Here is an 18,874-nt window from a genome sequence, read left to right as displayed (position 1 = left end):
TCTAGGGGCACATGTTCTTTTGTCTATCACTGTGATTATTAAAGAATCTAACTGGCAAGACGTTCCTTTCATTTGATCTTCTGATTTACTGCCATGGGGGAGGAAGCTGATTCTCTGAAGCCTGACATTAATAGACAGAGGCAATATCTTTTGCCCACTTTCTTTCAGGCTGCAGTTTAGCCCCTTCCTCCAGCAGCAGCACTAGCACAACCTCCCAGTTTCCCAACCAGATAGTTGGATGGTGCTTTGTTTGCCTCCTTCTGGCAATTCCTGTAGCCAAGCCAGGACCTCCACAGACACTGCCCAGGCTTGCATCCCAGAAAGGCCACTTTGGTGCTGCAAACACAGTGGTTTGACTTCACCCCCAGAGGCACACTCCACTGTCTCTTGAGACAGATGGATGCTAACAAACAAACACATATGCATGGTCTAGATTCTGGTAGAGCCATCCCTGATCTAAGTAGTGCAAACTGGCCCAGAGCTCCTAAATTTGCTCCCACTCTACCCCTCCCCCCCCAAAAAATCTGGATTTCTAGCTTTAAAAAAAGGATTTGGAAGGGTATTTCAAGAATGCCAAGCACTGTTACAATTTCCGCAAAAGAAAGCCACTGGACAATCTGGGAAATGCGGTGCAGAGGGCATTCAATTAACTCAATTAGCCAAAAAGCCAATGCTCATTTTCTAGAGTTTGTAATTTAAAGTGATGCCTTTCTCAGTAACTTTCCACAATTGCTAACAGCTGCATGGCTGCAACGGCAGTCTGTACTCAACAGCAATTCACATACTTGTGGAAATGCTGAGGCAGTGAGATCTCAATCAAAATCCATTTTTCCAAACACCAACAGGAACAGCAAACAAAATACAATTTCTGCCCAACTTTTTTGAAAACCGCTACACATCCTCTGAGCTCCTGCAGCTGATGGCTTGTGAGATAACATTGACATGCAATTATGAAATGGAGCATCTTCCAGAGAACCAAATAATAGCTTGTTGGATGTGAACTAGCCTGTTAGACCCTCGCCCTGACTATCCGAAGGAAAAATACACCTGCAAATTCACATAAGGTGAATTAAATTGATGAAAACAATGCCACTGGCCATATAAGTAGTAGTTGTTGTAGTAGTAGTAGTAGTAGTAGTAGTAGTAGTAGTAGTAAAGGCAAGCATTGCCCTGAACTAAATTTCCAATTTTATTGTTTCAAATGCTTTCATTGTCGATTTTAATAAAGGATGTTTTAAGGCCCCGGGGGATTTGTTATTGTGTCTTTTAAATATGTAGTGATTTTATACTTGTAAACCACTTAGAAAACATTTTGGCATATATGTAGGAAGTACGTAAGTAAGTAAGTAAGTAAGTACGTAAGTAATAGTGATACAACAACTTAAGATATGGAATGACAAATAAGAGGGCCACCCTTTTTATTCCCTGTCCTAAAACAATAATCACCACACAGACAAATTGCTTGTATAAACTCTGTGATCTAACTACTTCTGTCCATCTGGAAAAAATGCTGAAAAGTTTCTTCCCTCTCTGCCGCCCCCCCCCCAAATCTCGTTAAGGTATTTGCAGGTCTTACTAAATCTGTTTGGGTGTGCCTCAAAATTTCTCAAATGGTTCTTCATGCAAATTTACTCTGAATTTCAGTTAAGGCAATTTTTCTCTAACAGATGCCTCATCTTCGGAACCTAAAGTACACTTTAGGCCATAGGCAGCCAACATCCTTGACTGGTCTTGCTGACTGGCATTCGACAGAGAGCTCCTTTGAAGACACTCCAACCGGAGGCTCAAAGAGGCTAACAGTGAGCCCCTTTGATTTTGTCCATTTGCAAGTATGGCTTGTATGCAAACTGAGCCTGCAAATGGACATTTTTCCTCTGCATACAGATTTGCAGAGGGGAAAACGTCCATTTGCAGCTGCCGTTTGAATCCAAATCAGGTCTGCAAATGGACAAAGCAGGGTTCCCTGTCAGCACCCTGACAGCAATCCCCTTTGAAGGCACACCGTCACAGCCAATCAGCAAGCCCCTTTGAACTAGCCACCTGAGATTTTAATGATGTCAGATGATTGACAGGTGGGCAGCCCCATTCACCTGTCAAAGTTGCCTATAGGGAGGTGGAGGTGGTCAGGATCCATCTCAGCAGCCAGGTCCAGGTCCTCGCCACTGAGATGACAACTCAGGGTCCGAATTTGATGGAGAAGAGCTTATGGTATGAGTGGTGCTTGATGTTGCAGCAGCAACATCTCAGCTTCTCATCAGCCATCACACCATGCCTATGCCTAAGTCTCTATGCATGACTGCAACAGCTGTTGATACGTACCTCAAGCTGGCGGTGCTGTCTGTATGGACTCCAATTTCTGAGTTTCATCTCAGGAGAGATGGCACCTCAGTGAAGTGTAGCTAGCTTTACTACAAAGCTGCTCAAGGTACAGGAACAATCTCCGAAAAGATGATGGCCGCTTTTAAGGTCTTCCTTGAAATAGCAGGTAGCGGCACCTGCCCTTGAGTAGGAATGCCAATCCTCCTATTTGTGATGCAAGCTGGAGCACCTACCCATGTTAATAGACTCACAGCAAAGAGCTCTAGTCTAACAATCAGTACAATATGCCCCTTGATTTTCTGAAAAGTCTTTTATAATCTGTCACCCATACTGGGTAAAAACTCCATCATATCCCCAGCAGACAGGGAGCCTAACTTTGAAGGTACACCCTTTTATATTTGTTTGGAACTTCTTTTTATTTCCCACCATAATTTTTTATTGGTTTCTTGCGCTGTACTAAAAACTCCATTTCCTTTACTGCAGCAGGCTGACAAGGCTGAGATATATGGTAGCTTTAGTTATTTACACACCTGTGGTCTGATATTGTAGGGCTCAGTTCTCTGGAATAATGACAGCTAAGGTTCTCTTCATGGCAATGAGCGGTGAGATATCTCCTTCCTTGCATCAACAGTTACGTCCGTTTTACATTTGAATTGGCATCCAAGTAGATTTCTTCTCTGTGTGTGCAATAAAATCTTGCATAAACAGTGCTTGGAGCTGCAGCTACTGTTACAAGGCTTCAGAAACTTGGAAGAATCTCTTTTCGTTTCACCAAATGCTAGGATTTAGCTGGTTTTTATTGCCACAAAGTATCTCCTGTTAAAGCAGGCCTGACCAATGTTTTCAGAATGAAGAGGCAGATTCTTCCTGGCCCAGTGGCTCTAGGGGTGCCATATCTCTCCCACTGTCCACGGCATCTTCACCCTCAGTAGCCTGAAAAGAGACCACAGATAGCCAGGCTTAATAATTTTTCTTGGAAGTCCTTGTGAGATAATAAGTGGGAACCAGGAGAACGCACCCTTTACCCAGAGCAAGGACTGGCAAACTTTTTGGGACAGTGGGCACATTAGGAATTTTGAAAAAGCGGCATGGGTGTCAGTCTCAAAATGGCTGCCTTGGAGGGCATAATATAAAATGGTTGCCACATCAAAAAGAGCATAAAAGACACAGAACCATGAAATGGGGTGGACATGATTCCCCCACCATTGACAGCCACTCCATCAATGAAAAAGCCACTATAACTGTCATTCATACAGAGAAGTTATTTGCAGCTGTCCTCTGTTCAGAATAGGAATGGAGAGTGGGCTCCCTCTTACATCAGTGGGCTCACCTGCTGCAGGCTCCAGGGAATCATGGGTAAATCAGGTCCTCCCTAACAAGAGGGCACATGTTGCGGTGTGACCTGGCAACCAAACCCTGTGTTGTGGGTGGGAACATTTGGATGGCCACAATACCCTATAGGAGGTCCCTCGATGCTGGGTGCAATTAGACCAACGGGATGCCAGCTAAAGTCTATTGAGGGACCTCTATATAAGCCCGTGCACATGTCCCAGAGCTTCCTCTTTTGGGCCAGTGCATCAGAACACCCGGCCACCTCTCCCGATATTTAGGGCTTGCACGCTTGACCTTGCTATGCCATTGTGTGTGATCTGTCATTGGGACAGGGGCATGGCAGGAATTTTCCCCACTTGGCTGATTGGCTGGTGCCATTTGGGTTTCGCCTGCTGTGTAGCAAATCGTCACAACTTGTAAGGTTGTGGATAGGCTCTGGTTCAGGTGATGGGGTGGCAGAGCGCTCTAGGCAACCCTATGTGATGGGTATTCCATTAAAGGAATCCAGGGACTCTTTGGTTGGTCAACCCTGAGAGGGGTTGTGCCCTGAGCCTGAGTCCAGGGGGACATCTGGCTGGTGGACTGGCTTGACCCCGCTTTCCACTGTGCCGGGTGTTCACCCAAGGCTGACCTATGGTGTGCCCTGGGTCAGCGCTGCCTGCAAGGGTGCAGGGAGCTAGTCGAACCAGAGACTATGCAACCACTCACTTGATTGTAATCAAGAAAGTTGTGGCCTAAATTCTGCCAAAAACCAAACCAAAAATTTGAGTCTTGTCTTGTCTGAATTTATTTAGGGGGTGGTTAAAGGGTCTACGCATGCAAATAAATTGCTCCCCAGTAGGGGATGCCACAAATGAGTAATAGATAAATTAACGCACCAGCCCTGGAGTGGGGATAGCAGTTTCCCCTCCAGCCAATGTCAATGGAAGAGAAAATATAAAAAAGCAAAACAGAGACACACACCTGGAAATAAAAACCAGGCTGAAAAAGCTGTGTCTCCTTCCTGGTCAGACCACCCCCTCAGCCTTAGGAAGTGGAAGTTCATATGTCACTGGATCTTCACCACCCCTTCCATCCTCAGTAATGCTCAGATAATCTGAAACCAAGTTTAGAGCATGCAAAGGTGTATTAATATCGATGTGTCCTGTCCCATGACATTTTAAATAGACACAGAGTTTGAATCACTCGGCTGAACCTGCACGCAAATGAAAATGTGTGATTCGGCTTGTGAAATTGTTCTGACTTTGACCCCTTGCCTGAGAGAAATCATCCGTGATCAGTGGAGAGCGCAGTTGAAACTATGTGCCTAATTTTGCGTTCTTTTCTGTGAGTGTTGAAAGGGTTTTGTCGGGGTGGGGGTAGGGGTGGTGCTCCTGCTGAAAACACATTTGCCGTCACTGTCCTTGGTGTCATGGGCACACCCTGGCCTTGCTCCCCGTTGGAAGTGGCAGGCAGAATGATTTTGCCAGGGATGTTGTGATGCTGTGTACAATGTGATGGAGGCTTGTACACAAAATAATGTGGGTTGCTGCAGTCAGTTGAGTTGAAGAGTGGGCAAATGAGGCCGTGATCAGTGAGAGTAAAGAAAAATGGTGCTGAGAAGTCAAAACTGGGTGGGGGAGGGGACAAAGGCATTCCCAAGCAACATCAAAATAATTTGGCAAGATATACGGTATATTCCCAGTGATTTGTCAGACAGCATTGGATGTTCTACTTGGAACACGAATGCCAGAAAATGGGAGGTTATTTAGCATAGCCGTCCATCAGTGAAGTCTTTTGGCATGATGAAATACATAGAACAAGTAAAGAGTTAATTTCTTTTTAGCGCTTCAAAGGCTGCATATTAGTCCTTTCCTCTCCCTCCCACACTTAGGGGGGCAAGAGAGTGTGTTTCATTTCCTGCTTCAGTGCCTCAGCCTCATGGCTCAGGCAGGATGGCAAATCTATTGACTCATCCCCATTCTACCACCAGGGCAATCCATATGGGTCCTTATGGCAGCATTCTTGGAGCAAAGTGATCTCCCACGATAATGAAGAAGATAATGAATGAGCTTATGAGAAGGGGAATTGAGCTCTTCACACCTGGTGAACAGCATACTGCCAAGTGCCTAATGTAAATTAATGGCGCATGCTTGGTGCTTAATTGTACTGAAGCAATATCACGCCTAATGACCTTAGCGTGGCCTAGTGTTTCTGGGGAGGGAAGCAAAACTCAGGCACAATTCCCTCCAAGGAGTTCTCTCTCTTTCAATGCCCTTCCCATGTCTTTATAAGTTAAGACTTAAAGCATCATCATAATATTTCTACATCCTTCTCTACAAATGGTAAAAAAAGTTAAAGGTAAAGGACCCCTAGACGGTTAAGTCTAGTCAAGGACGACTATGGGGTTGCGGCGCTCATCTCGCTTTCAGGCCAAGGGAGCTGGCGTTTGTCCACAGGCAGCTTTCCGGGTCATGTGGCCAGCATAGCTAAACTGCTTCTGGTGCAATGGAACACCATGACGGAAACCAGAGCACACGGAAACCCTGTTTACTTTCCCACCACAGTGGTACCTATTTATCTACTGGCACTGGTGTGCTTTCGAACTGCTAGGCTGGCAGAAACTGGGTCAGAGCAACGGGAGCTCACCCCATCGTGGGGATTCAAACTGCCAACCTGCTGATCGGCAAGCCAAAGAGGCTCAGTGGTTTAGACCACAGCGCCACCTGCATCTCCTTTCTGGTACTCCCTCCCTCCCTCTCAGCCAGAGGGGACAAAGGAGGTGGCAATGGCAAGGGAAGCAACAACAGGTCCAGGGGGCTCTATTACCAGTAGTGGAGTCCCCTGTTGAAGTGGGTGTCTCAGCAAGTGCCTGATGATGTTATGACCTTGAGCCACAAGGAAGCAGCAGCGATCAACCCTTATGAGTGGTGTGGTTGATGAGAGCAAAATAATGCTATCTGTCCATGAGTGGGACTCCTTGTACCCAAAATAGAAGGGAAGGTGAGTTCTGGTGGTCCGAGGAGATGCTGGAATGGAGTGGAGGCCAAGGGAGAAGAGCAGTGAAATGGGGAAGGCTGAGGACTATGGCAGAGATCCTTTTTATGAAAGTAGGGAGGAGTCCTATCTATACCAAGGCAAGGAAAGGAGACAGAAACAAGATCAACTATACTTGAGCTCATCAGTGCAAGGGGTGATTTCCCCTCAAGCTTTCAATTGTTGCAAAAGCACATCCCCTTGCCAGTGACAGGTTCCTGCAAGCTTCCCAAGCCCAGTGCTTTCCATATGTTGTTGGACAACAACTCCCTACAGCTCAAGCCAGTATAGCCAACGGTCACTGAGGATGTCTTGCCCAAGGGTCTTCAAAAACCTGTGGCCAGCACTGCCTCTGATAAAATAAAAATAAATTAAAATAATAGTTCAATCTCCCCTCCATGCCAGTATGCAATGCAGGTCAACTCCAGAAGTTGCTGTCCCTTGCATCCATACAGTACTTGGAAGTACCCACTGAACTCTGTTGGTTTGACTGCCAGGGGATTAGGATGAATTATGGAGAATGGTTTTGAAAGTCTAGACCCTTTGATGCAAAACAATATTAATCATGCTATACAATGAGCTATATTTGAATTAGCCAAAGGGTGATGCTGGTGTATAAAAAGCAAGATTGCATGAAAAATGCGTATGTTAAGCAATGGCAGATCATGGGGTCTCAAATTTCAGCAATGCCCTGTGCAATGCCAAATTCCCCACACCCCACCCCTCACCTTTCATTCTACATAATAATTGTGGGCCCCCCTGCGGTGCCCCCGAGGCTCTGCACCCAGTGCGACCAAACCGCTTGCGCTCGCCCAAATCAGCCTGTGATATCAGGAGAAATTTGCACCGAAATGCAGACAATTACTTGTGGGGGTTTTGAAGGAAATGGTAATGCGGTGCAGAAATGTGTGGGGTTGAATTTATGGCTGGAGAAATGGGAAATGGAGAGAAACTGAAGCTGACACATTTGCTTATCCCCCTGAGGCAATGGGCTCTTTGCTGGTCTTGGAGACCTGGCAAATGCCCAGCCCTCCCTCCCTCCTGAGCCGGCCATGCTGCAGATTCCCTAAGGCGTGATAAAGAACTTTGAAGTGTGTTTGAGAAACGAATAAATATTCATGATGCACACTGAAAAATGCAAGCTGTAGCATACTCCGTGATATTTGGGGGGTGGGTGGGTGGGGGAATACACAGAGACAGCTGGATTTGTCAGAATTGTCCTCCAAACTGCAGGCGAGGTGAAAGGGATCCACAGGATGGAGAGGAGAAGAATGCCGAAAACAAAATGCGCTTAATTATACTTGAGAAGCCAACAATATTATGTACCCAGGCTGCTGAAAGTTGTTGTTCTGAAATGAATAGGCTGATTTTCAAGAGCTTCTGACTGAATCATGGGGATTTGTTCCAAAAAGAGAGGGAGAGGGCTGGCAGAGCAGTGATCCATTTCAAAGAAAGGTTTCCAGGCTCGAGACCTGCATAGAGGGCATGCTTTCTGACCCGGAAGCCTTGCTCCTTATTAACTCCATTTTTAATGGGGTGTGAGACTGCCATATGTGAGGGCAGGAAGTAGCTATTTGGTGGTTTTCTCTGAATATGTTTGGAAGGAATTCAGGCAAATTCATTCAAGAGGCACAGCACTCTCAAGTGTCCTGAGTGCTTCCCAAACCTTATACTGTATTGCTGCAGCTATTACAACTATACTGTAAGGCAGTAACACATGGCATGGTGGAGTGCTGTTGTTCACCTGACCTCTGGAGAGTAGTGTTGCTGCTTCTGAGCATGAGGTAGAGGGGGGATGTGGCAGGGAGGTTGGTCTGGTGCAGACACACCCACAGGAACACCAGATTTGCTCCTCAGGTGTGTTTGCACTGTGCCAACCTCCTTGCTCCCTCATTCCCTCCCCGCCTCTACCTCCTTGTAAGCAGCAGTAATATGACTGACCACTGCTGCTCAGGTTCTCAGCTTGCATGTATTAGGGCTGTGCATTGGATCTGGCTGAATCCTGAACTGATTCAGGCTAACTTGCACCTTGCTGAAGCAGCTGCCAATTGCTACATAGTGGATCTGTTGCTCAAAACTGTCTCTCAGAAAGCCAGTCTCCAAACTGTTGCAGTTATTAATTACAGCACCATATATGGCAAACTCCAGGGTGGGAGGAGAGAAGGAGAGATGGACTTTGCTTATTGAGAGCTGCAGGGCTCAATCAATCTCCATTTGCAGTGCTTGGGGGGAGGGATGCTGAAGTCTTAATGCAGGGGTCCCCAAACTAAGGCCCGGGGGCCGAATGTGACCCAATCACCTTCTAAATCCGGCCCGTGGATGGTCCGGGAATCAGCATGTTTTTACATGAGTAGAATGTGTCCTTTTATTTAAAATGCATCTCTGGCTTATTTGTGGGACCAGTCTGGTGTTTTTACATGAGTAGAATGTGTCCTTTTATTTAAAATGCATCTCTGGCTTATTTGTGGGGCATAGGAATTCGTTCATATTTTTTTTCAAAATATAGTCCGGCCCCCCACAAGGTCTGAGGGACAGTGGACCGGCCCCCTGTTGTGATTTGCTTCCTTCACAGTTTGAATGTTTTCCACCCTTTCCCAATCGTCCGATTCTTTTTTAAACATTTGCTGTCTGTGTCTTAGTATCCCCCTCCCCCAGTTTTGGCTCTAGTTTTTAGACAAGGTTTGTTTACAGCTGTGTTCTGTTTAAGGTGTCTTTCTTTATTAGAACTTTGTTGTGAGGGTGGGAGTCCTTTGAGTACAATGTATACAGTCAAGTGTACAAGCAGCACAAATATTTTGTACTATTACAAACATCAGCGCAGTACAGTCTCTCTTTTTTCAAAACTACAACAATCCTGGAGCTTCCTGTCTACAATTTTGTAGGGACTAGCATGCATGCAGATTTGGTAGCTCTATGTGAGAAAACAAGAAAGGTATGGTCATTTTGGTTTCCCAATGCAAATCAAACAGATTTCCAAATTATTATTGTTATCTGGAGCAGACCAGATGACATTCAGATTGGTCTGGTCTGAATCAGGTCTAATCCAGAATTACAAATCAGGCCCAGGAATCAGATTTTAGGAATCGGTGTACAGCTCTTGCATGTGTACACTCCTGCAAAGGAAAGCCATATCGTCAGAGGAAGTGCACAAAATGTAGCTACAAATGAAAAGTGCTCCAGTTGGTTATACAATACATATCAAATTGCAATCAAAACAGAGCAACTAAGGTGTGGCTTCCCTGCTCCCTTTATTTGGGGTAGCTGATGCCAGCTGATTATCGATGAAAGATGAATTTCTTCTTGGAAGAGCTCCCTTTTCCAATGTCAATCACCTCCCCACCCCTTTAAACATCCCCATATGCCAGTGAGCATTTGTGTTCCAGGGCATGTGGCGCTAAAGGTCAGCACTGACATCCAGCTGGCAGTGTCAATTTATTTCAAGTCCCAACAATACCCGCGTGGTTTGCCAAAATCTGGAATCACAGTAGGAAGACCTTAGCAGGGAACAGGTTAGGGTCATTTGGATGGTGGAAGAAAAGCAAGGAGGGCTGGGAAAATGAACCAAAATAGCAAAACAGAATAATTTCTTCTCATAGGAACGTATGAGCTGCCTTAAACCGAGTCAGGTCACTGGTCCCTCTTGCTCAGCTGTGCCTACACTGACCCCCACATTGGTGGGCTTACCCCTTGGCAACACTGTAATGTACTCAGAGCCATACAGCCACTTGGTTGTTGACCTATTGTAGCCTTGCCCCTGGGTAATCCTGTGAGCCTTATGCCAGGTCAAGGATGGTGACCACTGGGGGTCCAAATGAGAATGGGGGCTCAGAGGGCCTGGCCAGAGAGTTGGGAAAAGGCAGGGCATCATAGCTGTCAACTTTCGGATTTGAAAATAAGGGATCAGCAGCTTCACCTGTACCGGGGACAGTCTACGGGATATCTAACAATCCGGGATAGCAGCAGGAAACGGTGTTGGAATAAGGGAATTTCCCACACAAAAAAGGAAGGTTGACAGCTGTGCAGGGCATGCTGGGCCTGATTTGGTTATTTCTGGCACAACTCAATAAGCACTTTACCAACATTGCTTTCCCAACGACGGAGTCGCTTGCTGCTTACCAGGAAGGAGAAGAGGGTAGGAGAGGCCATGGGGAGGACGGCACCGGAGGAGTGCCAGAACAGCTCCACTGGTGAGTTTGCAGCTTTCTGTGATTCAGCAGCTCAAAACGTGAACCAGTCTCCACCGCCCTCAACTGCTCTGCCTGAAACAAGGGAGGGATTAAAAAGAACAGAAAAAGAAAATGGTAGGAAAATGTTTATTAATTAGCAAGGAGTTTATTGGCAGCCCAGTTAGATGGGCAGGGTGCAAATAAAATGATGATGATGATGAAGAAGAATCACAGAGTGATGCAAACTCACCAGTGGAGCTGTTCTGGCACTCCTCTTGGTTATAATACAGTCATACCTCGGTTTAATTACGCTTCGGTTTGAGTACTTTCAGTTTAAGTACTCCACGGACCCGTCTGGAACAGATTAATCCACTTTCCATTACTTTCAATGCGAAAGTTCGCTTCAGGTTAAGTACACTTCAGGGTAAGTACAGACTTCCGGAACCAATTACAGTCATACCTTGGGTTAAGTACGTTTTAGTTTGAGTACTCCGTGGACCCATCTGGAATGGATTAATCCACTTTCCATTTCTTTCAATGGGAAAGTTTGCTTCAGGTTAAGTATGCTTCAGGTTAAGTACAGACTTCCGGAACCAATTGTGTACTTAAACTGAGGTGCCACTGTAATAATAATAATAATAATAATAATAATAATAATAATAATAATAATAAATAATGGTATACCACCCTTTTCTGCAGATCTCAAGGTGGTTCACAATGTAAAATTACAAATAAAGAATGCAAAATACAGTGGTACCTCGGTTTACAAAAACAATTGGCTCCGGAAGTCTGTACTTAATCTGAAGTGTACTTAACCTGAAGCGAACTTTCCCATTGAAAGTAATGGAAAGTGGATTAATCCGTTCCAGACGGTCCATGGAGTACTTAAACTGAAGCGAACTTTCCCATTGAAAGTAATGGAGAGTGGATTAATCCGTTCCAGACGGTCTGTGGAGTACTTAAACTGAAGCCTACTTAACCTGAAGCGAACTTTCCCATTGAAAGTAATGGAAAGTGGATTAATCTGTTCCAGACGGGTCCGCGGAGTACTTAAACTGAAATACTCAAACCGAGGCGTATTTAAACCGAGGTATGACTGTACATAATAAAAATAAAAATAGATATAAACGTATAAGCCCCCTGTCACAATACATTTAAAAGGGCATCGAATGTCAAGCAGCCAAAGGCCTGGTTGAAAAGGAATGTTTTCTCCTGGCACCTAAAGTGATATTGTGAAGGCACCAGCCAGACCTCCCTGGGGAGAGCATTCTACAAATGGGGGGCCACAGCAGAAAAGGCCCACTCTCATGTTGCCACCATCCATAGCTCTCGTGGAGGAGGAACACAGACGGGTCTCAGAGGAACTGGAGCCAAGTTGAGTGTAGCTTGTTCCCCAGTGGAGTTTATGAAAAAGTGGAGCTGAGTTATTGACACTTCGCTGGTCACATTAATGCGGGAGGGAGTTTCAGCAGACTAGCTGTCAAAAGAGCACCTGCAGCTTACAATAGTCAGTCCAGGGGAAACACTGAAGAGTTTGTCCCAGGATAATCCTTTGAGCCCTTTGTAAATCCCATGTAATTTTCTTTTTTTTCTTTTTGAAGCTGCTCGTTTCCGTCAAGTGTTTTGCTAGCTTTTGTGGAGAGTTTGTCCATACCAGTTATCCCGCGAATCATGTATATTGAATTTCATCTTGATTCCAGCACGTGGCTTAATTAGAATGCAAAAGTGAACGGAAAGGTGGGGATCATTCAGACAAAGCAATTACTTTTGGATCAGATGGATGAGTTCTTTTGCAGGAGATAATCTGACACCCTCTGTGCCCTTTCGCTCATGAAGTGCCTTCTTAATTCAGCATAATTGAAATGGCTTGGAGTGGCCAAAAGCAGGTTATTTCCCAAGCCATAGATTTTCACGTAAATCTGAGCCAAAGGGATCTGGATTGCTAACTGATTTCATTTTTTTAAAGCTAGATTATTTATTTCAAGGGAGTCCTTTTAAAAAAATATGCCAACTTTTTATTATGCAACAGCTACATAGAATCATAGATTGTAGAGTTGGAAGGGAACCTTGCGGTAATCTAGTCCAACCCCTTGCAATGTAGGAATCTCAAGTAAAGCATCCATGACAGATGGCCATTTAACCTCTTCTTAAAAACCTCCAAGGAAGGAGAGTCCACCACCTTCCTAGGGAGTCCGTTCCTCTGTTGAACAGCTCTTAAACATTAGAAAGAACTCTGTTGAACAGCTAGGGAGTCCGTTCCTCTGTTGCACAGCTCCTAAACATTAGGAAGAACTTCCTGACAGTAAGAGCTGTTCGGCAGTGGAATTTGCTACCAAGGAGTGTGGTGGAGTCTCCTTCTTTGGAGGTCTTTAAGCAGAGGCTTGACAGGCATATGTCAAGAATGCTTTGATGGTGTTTCCTGCTCGGCAGGGGGTTGGACTGGATGGCCCTTGTGGTCTCTTCCAACTCTACGATTCTATGATTCTTACTGTCAGAAAGTTCTTCCTGACGTTTAGTTGGAATCTCCTTTCTTGTAACTTGAACCCATTGGTTTGGGTCCTACCCTCTGGAGCAGTAAAGAACAAGCTTGCTCCATCTTCCTTGTGACAGTCCTTGAGATATTTGAAGATGGCTTTCAAATCTCCTCTCAGTCTCTTTTCCAGACTAAACATACCCTACAGCATTTCCCTTTTTATATAATGATGAAAGTACAGAAGCTGTTACATAAGAACACAGGAAGCTGCAAAGTCAGACCATTGGTCCATCTGCATTCGTATTGTCTGCACTAGCTCTCCAAGGTTTCAAACAGGGAGTCTTTCCCACCCCTAGCTGTGGGCTCAAACAGGACTGGAAATTCTCAACTGCTCATACCCAAAGTTAAAATCTAGCATAATTGTCAAACTTTGATTATACCACCCAACGCTGTCATACAACAACAACAACAACAACAACAACAACAACAACAACAACAACAACAACAACAACAATTTATTTATTCACCACCCATCTGGCTGGGTTCCCCCAGCCACGCTGGGTGGCTCCCAACAGAATATTAAAAACACGATAAAACATCAAACATTAAAAACTTCCCTAAACAGGGCTGCCTTCAAATGTCTTCTAAAAGTCAGATACTGTAGCTGTTTATTTCCTTGACATCTGATGGGAGGGCGTTCCACAGGGCGGGTGCCACTACTGAGAAGGTCCTCTTCCTGGTTCCCTGGAACCTCAATTCTCACAGTGAGGGAACCGCCAGAAGGCCCTTGGAGCTGGACCTCAGTGTCCAGGCTGAACGATGGGGGTTGAGACGCTCCTTCAGGTATACAGGGCCGAGGCCATTTAGGGCTTTAAAGGTCAGCACCAACACTTTGAATTGTGCTTGGAAACCTACTGGGAGCCAACGTCGGTCTTTCAGGACTCGTGTTATATGGTCTTGGCAGCCACTCCCAGTCACCAGTCTAGCTGCCGCATTCTGGATTAGTTGTAGTTTCTGGGTCACCTTCAAAGGTAGCCCCACATAGAGCATGTTGCAGTAGTCCAAGCAGGAGATAACTAGAGCATGCGCCACTCTGGCAAGACAGTCTGCAGGTAGGTGGGGTCTCAGCCTGCATACCAGATGGAGCTGGTAGACATCAGAACTACAGTATAGCAGTCTTTGCCAACCTAGTGCCTTCCAGATGTTTTGGAACACAGCTCTCATCAGCTCCACCCAGCACGGGGCTTGTAGGAGTCATAGTTCAACACATCTGGAGGGGACCAGGTTGGTGAAGGTTAAATTTTAGAGTTTGAAGGTATCTTGGGCAAATCCAACCCAATTCCCTATGCCATGTACCTACAGCATCCCTGACAGATGATGGACGAGTACCTCTGGTGAACAAAAAGCTCTCTGCCTCCCCAAGGCTGCCCGTTCTACATCAAACTGCTCTTCCTGTCGGAACAGCTCTCCTAAAATGTAGCTTATTTCTTGCCATAGTCCTTCCCTCTGAAGTGACAGAGGGCAAGTCTGCTCCACCTTCTTCATGACAGCCCTTCAGACATTCATATACCCAAGGCAACTTGGAGAGAGTGTAATGAATAATTCTTCCCCAGAACAGCCACAGAGAAGCATTCCATATGGTTGAAAATCCACTCTGTAAATTACCAGTTGGGTTTGGGGCTTTTTTTTTTTTTTTTTGTCTTCTGTATTCAACTTTTGTGCAACCGAGCAGGGGATTAAGAAGGATTTGTTTCTTTATATAATGTTCCTTGATTTTTAGGGGTCATGCCTCTTTCCTCAGCTTTGTCATTCAAGGCTGGCCTGACATTTTAAAGAGGCTGTTTGATTTAAAGGCTCAGCAGTATTGACCACCAACAGGCCACGGCAGAGATGAGATCTTTGCAAGAAGCAAATATTAACATTCGGTACGGCATCCTCTCCTGCTTTAATTCCCGGTGTTAGCTGCGAGAGTGACAAAATTGTGTTTTTTTCCTTCCTTCTCTCCCTCTCTCTACTTCCCTACAATTCCCCCCCCCCCAATTCCCTGATGCAGTACGGAATAAAGAAGAAGGAAGAAAGGGAAGCAGAAGCCCAGGCTGCTCTGGAAGCCAATGCCGAAGGGAGCCTGACACGTCCAAAGAAGGCCATCCCCCCTGGCTGTGGCGACGAGGACGAGGAGGAAGATGAGAGCATTCTAGACACCGTTATCAAATACCTGCCTGGTCCCCTCCAGGACATGTTCAAGAAGTAAATGGCTACAGACTGCCAGTCTGTCCGTGGACAGTAAAGGAAATGGATTTCCCATTGACCAAATGGGGAATTTATACTTTGCCACACATCACGCAACCTCTCCCCATCCACCCACCCACCCACCGCTCCAGCCCCTTGCCATTTACTCAAGCCCCACCCCGACCCACACCCTCCTCCCTCTCCCATCCATTCCTTAATTTGTACATATTCACATCTAGTCGATGCCTCCAAGTGGATGTAAAGATGAATGAGCTGCAGTCTACACAACTTTTTATTCTTATAAAGCCATAGTTCTGCGTATGTTAAACAGAGGCAGGTGTACATTAAGCAGAGAAAAGGGACTACAGCATGCTCGTTTTTGTCTCCCAGCAAGAGGGAGGGTTCACCCATAGTGAATGATAGGTGGCACACACACACACACACACACCACTCTTTTACCAAATTTGTAACTAACAGAGAATCAAGGCACCCATTAGGATGCCCCTTTATAGGTCTAAGTTGAAAGTACTCACTCTTTTTGGATAGTATATATAAAAAAAAGAACCACCTTCCTCTTTTGGGTGATGGGGGCGGGCCAATGCCTGTGAAATTCTTCGCCTGTCCAGTAACATTGCCCACCCTTCTTCTCTCTTCCAGCTGACTTGGTTTGCCCTCAGCGACATCACCACATAGACAAAACTGATCCGCTGCCTAATGTAGTAATATTGCCATGTTCCCTGTGTGATGCTTGATTGGCTGGGATCACATACATGATTAATCTAAGCAACATTCCTCTCTTAGACTTGTCCTCAGTGATGCCACCAAAATGCCAAGGTTGATTGGCTACATAGCAATAGGGCATTGTCCCAGTGACCAACGTGACTAACCCCAGAAGGCGATAGAGGCAGGTGGAAGTGGCAGATAAGCAGAGCAGCTAAGGGAACAATGGCCAGTGTCAAAACAACGAGGGCCATGAATATATTCACAATCACTGCTTTGGAACAAATATTTCAGTCTCCACAAATCACTACTTTTGGCCCAAAAATGGAAATGGGGGGGATATTCATCAAAGCCCTGCCCTTCTAGGGTGTCTCCAGCCCAGTTTAAATGGAAACACGTGTTTGTTTTCTGCTATTCCCATTATTCCTCATCACTGATAAGAGATAATGTCAAAACTGGACCATTCACTGCCTGTAATTCCAGCCCAGATGTCAGAGGAGTGGAAGAGCTGAATCCAGCTGCACTTTATAAGAAAGCATCTACGTGCCTCAGAATCTTCTAGGCAAAGGTCTCATAGCCTTGGAAACAGCCATAATAGGATGCTAGCAAGGAATTTTCTTGACAGCACAATCCTATGTATGCCTGTCAGAAGTAAAACACAATATCAGAGAATTGCGGAGTTGGAAGTGATCTTGAGGGTCATCTAATCCAACGCCCTGCAATGCAGGACTCGCAACTAAAGCATCCATAGCAGATGGCCATCCAACCTCTGCTTAAAACTCTCCAATGAAGGCACTTTAAGTATGGTGAAACTTACTCCCAGGTAAGTGCATATAGAACAGCAGTTTTGGCTTGCAATGTGCTGCCTTCCCTTTCTAGCTTAACACATGTCTGCCAGTACATTTCCTCTAATCTATAAAGTCTCCAGCTTGTTTGGAGACACTTGGATAGTCTGCACTATCCAATCAACTCACTGTTAGAGCCCTCAAGTTGTTTTTCATGGCCAGACAGGGAGGGCTAAGGGAACCGTGCTTCCTTGGAGATACAGGGGGTCCCTTCACTGAATTTCCAAGGTCTTAAAAAATGGAAGTGCACCTCTAATGCTTTACTCACAGAGAGACTGGGAGTGGGGGAAGTGGACACTACAATATTCCACCCTGTTGTTCATTTAGAAGCAAACCTGCTCCAAATTGGTGGGTATTTGTCACTTAAACAATTATTAAAAGGTACCGGTAGATATGAGGCTTCTCTGCTTTGTATTGGCTTGTGATAGGCATCCTGCTTCGTACCCCCTTCAGAAAATAAATGGGTATGAGCCTATGTCCAATGACAATGGCCAACTTTTTCACCTGTAGCAATAGCAATACCATGAAGGTAAGAAATCCCAGAGAGATGGGGGGGGTTGTTTCTGTTTGAGATCTGGGATAGCTGTTGCTTAGCCAAGAAGGCGATATGGAGCTAGATGAGCCAAAAGTGTTAAGCAGGTGCAGCAAGATTCTCTTTTGGTGCTTCGGCTTTCTAGATACTCTTTGCGTTCTAGATACTTTGGAGATCAGCTTCTGCACACCAGCATTAATTCTGCCCCAGTGCCAGAACTGAGGTTACCTTGCTAGTGTGGTGGAACGCAGTGTTCATTGTTTTCTGTGTGCAACATTCCCCAGTCTGATTCCGGAATCGGAGCTGATCCCGGAATCAGCAGGACCATGTGAAAAACCTGTTTGTCTCTGGTCTATCTATACCACTTCTGGTAACCAGGGAAGTGGGAGACTGATAGGGGCTTCAACTTGTGCATCGAGGATTCCCCCCTCTCCTCCCCGTGTGTACTTTCCATGCCCCCTAAATTGTCTGGGATGGTGTAAGGAGAACCCCCAGAATGACACACAGCGGGAAGAGGATCATTCGATTGTGCAAGCTGATATGCTTCTGCAGATGGAATGTTTGTGAAAGTCCAACATTGACTTCCAACCTGAATGGTTGAATAGAAATCTTCTGGCATTACGGCCCACCAGAATAATGGGTGTTGCCCTCGCTGGCCCCACCCTCACTGTCACATTTCCAAAGGGCTGCTTCTACATGCATTGGGGCTGAAGGTCTGGAGCAGGAGTTTAGCTGTTCACATATCGGTTCCCACCCATGATTTAGAAACACACAGGGAGTCCAGTGCTTATGGGTAGAGGGGGTGAGGATTGAGCAACAGGGGTTGAGCCAGCAAATGCCTTTAAATATTCAAATTCCCCACCTGTATTCCAATCTAACAACAGATACATAATGTGAACCTGCAATTTGTGAAGCTCAGTCCTATTATTGAAAGTTTCCCAAGGAAGTGTTCTTGTAGTCTGAATGGCCAAATCTGCATTGGCCCCAGAATAAAAGCTCAGTTGGAAATCAGCCAAGCACTGAGTCAGTTTCGCCAGACAATGGCAAGACCAGCTGATGAAATGAGCAGCCATATTGAATGTGTGTATGTTTTAAAAATAATATTGATTAGCACCCAGCATCCTAAGGTGTGAGGTGTCAGGGGTGGGGTGTTATTCATTGCTTTGCTGTGTTCTAGTTTGGCATATTGGCCATACCTGTTGTACAAAGACAGATTAATTTCCAAAGCGGTGACTATCATTAT

At 45.5% G+C, this 18,874-nt stretch overlaps 1 protein-coding gene across 1 annotated transcript in view; it reads left to right on the top strand.

Annotated features, from left to right (window-relative positions):
* CPLX1 (complexin 1) overlaps positions 1–18,641 on the top strand; it is a 155,047-nt gene extending 136,406 nt beyond the window's left edge. Inside the window, exon 4 of the mRNA XM_035097459.3 lies at positions 15,359–18,641. Within this exon, the coding sequence (XP_034953350.1) occupies positions 15,359–15,556 (198 nt within the window). The 3' untranslated portion in view covers positions 15,557–18,641. The remainder of the gene's footprint in view (positions 1–15,358) is intronic.
* Positions 18,642–18,874: the final 233 nt, after the last annotated feature.

The sequence above is a fragment of the Zootoca vivipara genome, chromosome 15, assembly GCF_965207765.1.
Source record: "Zootoca vivipara chromosome 15, rZooViv2.hap1.1, whole genome shotgun sequence".
Taxonomy (NCBI): Eukaryota; Metazoa; Chordata; class Lepidosauria; order Squamata; family Lacertidae; genus Zootoca; species Zootoca vivipara.
Note: the sequence above shows the minus strand (reverse complement) of the source record. Positions and strands in the feature narration are given on the sequence as shown.